Raw genomic sequence first — 5,642 nt, forward strand, 5'->3', positions numbered from 1 at the left:
TCGCCCGCACGGCGCTCAGCCAGTGAGTGCACCAGCCATCCCTATGTAGGATCTGAACCCGTGGCCTCAGCTCTCCCAGAGCCGCTGCACTCCCAGCGCCGCACTTTCCCGATTGAGCCACAGGGTCGGCCCCTTTCATTTGTTTTTTACTTACCATGTTTGGTTTTATTATCTTAGAAATAATTGTTTTAAATTGTTATTTATTTATTTTTGGCAGCTGGCTGGTATAGGGATCGAACCCTACACCTTGGTGTAATCAGTGTTATCAGCACCACGCTCTAACCAACTGAGCTACCCTGCCAGTCCTATCTTAGAAACTTCCTTTTTTTTTTTAATCTTTTGTGGAACAATTTAAATATTAGTGTTACTTATTCCTTAAAGGTTTGATGGGAGACTTCACCTGTGAAACTGAATGGTGCTCTGGCTTTTTTGGAAATAGTTCTTAGTGATTTATTCTACTTCTTCTAATATAAATCTCTTTTCTCTTTTGGAACCAGTTTTGTTAACTTATGTTTTCCCTGAAAATTATCCATTTTACTGAAGTTTTCTGACATATATGCATAGGTGAACATGGTACTCTTATATTTCTCTTAACTTCATACCTTATTTTGTGTTCTTCACATTGATTTCTTTGTTCTTTCTCCACAGGAACAGGAAATATAGTGGTCATTATGGTTAGCTATCCAAAAGGAAGAGAAATCTTGGACCTGGTGCAAAAAGGAATTCCAGTAAAGATGACGATTGGGATTGGCACCCGTCACGTACAGGAGTTCATCAACGGTCAGTCTGTGGTGTTTGTGGCCATTGCCTTCATCACCATGATGATCATCTCATTAGCCTGGCTAATATTTTACTATATACAGCGTTTCCTGTATACTGGCTCACAGTTTGGAAGTCAGGTAATTATGGATGACTCTAAATTTTGCTTTTTAAAAGATAGTTCATAAATATATCTCATATATATTGCTTGAAGTTATATTTGACCATATTCTTAATTTCATTTTTATTCATAATATTTAAGTTTTCCTGTGACTTTTTGAAAATAACTTTTTAATTGGGCTATATTAAATTTCCTGTTTTGTGGGAATTAGGTACCTTTAAATTTGGGTACCTTTTTCCACATTTGGTTCCTGCAGATACCCACTTAGTCCTTTTCCAGACACAGAGGAATGACAAAAAGGCCTGAGATAGTGTGGGCCTGCCCTCATGTCACCTTGGTTCTCTGACTAGGCCTAGAGGCAAGGAGCGGAGAGGAAGGGGCTTCCCTGTCCCCACTGGGGAGCAGCAGTAGAGCCGGGTATCTGCAGAGAAACACTTGTCTCCGTAACAGCAAAGAGCAAAACAAAGAGCCAGAAGTTTCCAAAGGCAGACCTTTTGAATGTCATGCTTAACTCTGTTGTGAAAAGACCTTGCTGGCTTGGTGACTAGGAACGGCTCTTTCCTTGCAGGCAACTTACTAGATGAGTATGTTACCCCCATCCTCAGTCTATTAGTTTCTTACCAGTATTTAAACATAGGAATTGGTTCTTTCTTCAGACATGGAGTTGAAAACAAGTATTCTTGATCAAACAGCTCCTAAGTTACATATGTCTTATTTTTGTGTTTATTTTGTAGTTATTTTCAGTGTAGTCATTTAACTTTGATGTTAAATGAATTTTTTTCTGTATGCTTGCTTATATTATCATATATGACTTTTTTAAAAATAGTGATTTAATTTAAAATTTTCAATAATCATATATTTTCCTACCCAAGAGCCATAGAAAAGAAACTAAGAAAGTTATTGGCCAGCTCCCACTTCATACTGTAAAGCATGGAGAAAAGGTAATGTTTTTATGGTGGATTTTTTGTTTTTGTTTTGTGGTTTAGGCTAGAGAACATCTCCGTTATGTGTCTTAAGAAATACTTTCTTTCCAGTGTACTAATTCACAGCATTGAGCATGTGGAGTTTTGGCTAGTTTGAGTTAGCACTAACTTTCATGTATGTGCTCATATTAAAGAAGGGTTAGCAGAAATATTCTGCCATATGTGAAGAGCCTTTCAGGCCCATGCTGTCCAGTATGGTAGCCACTAGTCACATATGGTTATTTAGATTTAAATGAATTAAATTGAATTTAAAATTGAGTTCCTCAGTCTATTCTCTCTTGATTCCCTTATCACCAAATATTGGGAGAAAATATTGGGATTTGTGGAGAAGTGGGGAGAAAAGTTGTTTTTAAGACTACTTTTTAAAAAAGAAACATTTTGACATGGCCAATCTGAGACCTGAAAGTTCATAATCATAGTAGACATTTAAAGCATTTTTGAAATAGGACAGATCCTAATTGTAGAACCTCAGATTCTTAGAGGATAGATTCCTTGAAAGTAAAATTTTTGCTAATTTAGTAGTAGTCTTTTAATAGTTCATTTTCTGTACTGTGAAATGTTGACTTAAAGCTATGGGTTGGTTCAGTTATTTTGATTTTCATTTTAGCTCACTGAGTTGTTGAGACTTAATCTAGTCCACCCTGCAGTCTCCACTCCCCCTTCAAAAAAAGAGTAACTGCACTTAAGTATATATCTCTTCCTCTGACCTACTTAAGGATTAAAACAAATGTAACACTTTAAATTTATAGACCTTTGGTTTTTTAAAAATTGGAATCTGATATTAATAGCTTCTGTAGTGTATTTAATACTAAGATACTCTCGTAATTGGCTACGATCCCTTCTCTAATAACTTTTACACTTGAAAAAGTTAGTACTTGTAGTACAGTTGAATTTTAATAGTTTGTGCAAGGAACTGGTTTCTATGCAAATGTATTTAACAGAAAAAAAATTTTTTTAAATCACATTTCGTGGTTTAAGATTAGTGACTGATTTACAAATCACCAAGGGTCCTTGGGGAGCTAGCTTCCAGTTAATACCTGTGACAAACTGCACACATTCAGCATAGGTAGTTACTTAACAAGCATGTGACTTTATGTTCCTCTTGGAACATGCCTTCTACTGTCCTTAGCAGAAATCTCAATTCTTAAATTTGAGAAGTTGTAGATTCATATGTGTAATTTACTTTTGTTTTGTTTTGTTTTTTGGTGGCTGGCCAGTAAAGGGATCCAAACCCTTGATGTTGGTGATATAACACCAGGCTCTAATCAGCTGTGCTATCCAGCCAGCCCTAGCAGGGCTGTTTTACTTCTGTTTTTTTTTTTTTTTTAATGTGTGTAATTTACAGAATCAGGTCTTTGAGAACATAATATATTAACATTATATTGGAAACATAAGAACATTTTATCCTTTTCCTATACAGAACATTTTTGAAAATGCTTCTAGGGACTGTTTTTGAAAGTTGTCAAAGTAATGGTTATAAAAAAAAGAGGATACCTAAATGGTCCATGGTGTATATACATGGGTTTTCTGGCAATTTTACATTTTAAACTTGTACAGAAAAGTATTTTCTTCAGTTTACGTCTTATCCAGTTCTGTAGACTGGTATTTGTTTTCTAATTTTTCTTTTCTTTTGGACTCACAGTAATGTATAAAGTTTCAAACCATTAAACCAGAGACTTTAAAAATGATTTCATCATTCTTACTTGGCATATGATAAATAAGTGATAGTATTTACTTTCATTACAATGCATAATTTAAAATGTTACAGTTAATTTTAATACATTCTTGAATAAGAATATCTCCATGTTAAATCAAATTTGTACTGCTTCCTTGTTAACAAGTGGTACACATTGCTAAATATTTTTTTAAATAATTACATAAGGACCAGGAAGCTGGTTCCATAAAATGAACTTGCTACAGTTGCAGCCACATGCAGACACTGATTGGTAGTTAGTTCCTGAATCCCTGTCCCAGAGTCCCAGGAAAGAATCCTCTTGGCCTGCCTTGAGTCAGATGACCACTCTAGTCTCAGCTGCTTTGACTAATCAGATGGGACCAGGGGTTACCCAGAGAAGTGGGGAGGGCCATACCACCAGAAAGGTCTATGACCCATAGATTCTTGGAACTGGAAATTTTGTCATAAAACTGCTTCCTCCCTGGCAATTTTTGTTTCTTTATACCTTTGTTAATTTGTTAGATGAAAAATGGTAACTTATTTTTAGTTTGTAACTCTTTTATCACTAGTGAGGTGAATATTTTCAGATTATTTAACCATTTGCAGTTTCTCATTTGCAAGTTGTAACTCTGTTCTTCAGCAAATGTAAATTTGTTGTTTATTTTTTTAGTGATTCCAGAAAACAGGTAGCTTATTGGATATTCATTATGTTTATATCTTAAGTTTAATGTTTGAAAAGTAATTTATTTTTTCATAATCTGGCAGGCATTTACATTTCTACAGCCCTTAAAACAGGAGTACTTAAAAACCCATGAACACTAGCTTAGTAATTAAACTGTTCATGTCTGATTAGGCAGACAATGAAATTTTTTCCTTTTCAGCCAAATTCTTTAGATAATCTCTTGAGAGTGGTAAAAAGTAAATACCAATAACAATTATCTGTATTTTAGTTTCAGGTTGTACCAATGTAGAATAAGAATTCATCATTGTTTTGGTCAGGGTATAGTGAGTTTGCCAAGGATATACTGTATACCAAGGATATAGTAAACACTTTCCTCTTCTTTTTACAGGGAATTGATGTTGATGCTGAAAATTGTGCAGTGTGTATTGAAAATTTTAAAGTAAAGGATATTATCAGAATTCTGCCATGCAAGTATGTTCTTTTTACCTACTGAGATGTTAAAAATTATTTGACAAGTTTCAGGTTTCTGACAAAAGAGTTAAGTGTCTTTTATGATATGAAGATCTTGTGATCATCTTTTAGAGAGAAGCTTGGACTTCAATATTGTCTCTAAGGCTCTTTAAAATCGCTTTGCCTAGGAGACTTATGTGACCATCAAGACCCATTATATATCTTTGTTATAGATTGGCTTTTAGTCTTATAAGCAGTCTTCATTAGAATCCTGGGAATTCCATCATTTCATGATGCAAAAAGTATGCTGTGTTGGGAGCAAGAAAGATGAAGGACCCAGGCGCAAGGGCCCAAAAAGGCCAGCAGGAAGTGGGTCAGGGAGGGCAATGATATGCTATTATTTGCACCCTGAGTTTGGGTTCTTTTTGAGGTTGTGTAAAATAAATATTCCTCCCTTTACTCCGGTTACACTAGGGGGTTTGTTTTGGCAACAGAAATTGTGTTTTCCTTTTTAGTAATGGGACACTTTGATAACTTTTCAAAGAATTGCTTAGTTAGCCGAATCATTTGTATACAGAAATTATGTTTTAAGTCTGGTCAATTTTAATTATACTTCAAATCTATTAGAAGCGAGTCACAAGTTAATATATAATTATGTTTTGTTTCCAAAGTACTTTAGTACATATACAAGTACTTTATAGTACTTGTACTCTTTAACTCTGTAAAAGAATTCAAGGAAACAAGTATCAGAATAATAAAATAAGAGTTTCCTGAATAAAGGCTTAAATCCATAAGCATTTATATGGGGTTGGTGCTGTGGGTGCTTAATGAGTTGGGGTCAGTATAGGTTTTTCCTGTCCTATAGAAATTATTAAAGTAGAAAAGAATTTTAACTCTAGGCTAGTTTAGGACAAGTCTTTCTGACTTAAAAATGATGCTGAGGATGCTGTGCAGATGGCAGCCCTAGGTATA

At 34.9% G+C, this 5,642-nt stretch overlaps 1 protein-coding gene across 2 annotated transcripts in view; it reads left to right on the forward strand.

The window, feature by feature from the left end:
- Nucleotides 1-645: 645 nt before the first annotated feature.
- The window catches only part of RNF149 (ring finger protein 149), a 20,298-nt gene continuing 15,301 nt past the window's right edge, over nucleotides 646-5,642 (forward strand). Inside the window, exons 1-3 of one of the 2 annotated variants that reach the window (XM_008594583.1) lie at nucleotides 646-899; nucleotides 1,753-1,821; nucleotides 4,609-4,691. In XM_008594583.1, coding sequence (XP_008592805.1) covers nucleotides 672-899; nucleotides 1,753-1,821; nucleotides 4,609-4,691 — 380 coding nt within the window. In that variant the 5' untranslated portion in view covers nucleotides 646-671. The remainder of the gene's footprint in view (nucleotides 900-1,752; nucleotides 1,822-4,608; nucleotides 4,692-5,642) is intronic. The other variant, XM_008594584.1, reaches the window with a different exon arrangement.

The sequence above is a fragment of the Galeopterus variegatus genome, unplaced genomic scaffold, assembly GCF_000696425.1.
Source record: "Galeopterus variegatus unplaced genomic scaffold, G_variegatus-3.0.2 Scaffold11094, whole genome shotgun sequence".
Taxonomy (NCBI): domain Eukaryota; kingdom Metazoa; phylum Chordata; class Mammalia; order Dermoptera; family Cynocephalidae; genus Galeopterus; species Galeopterus variegatus.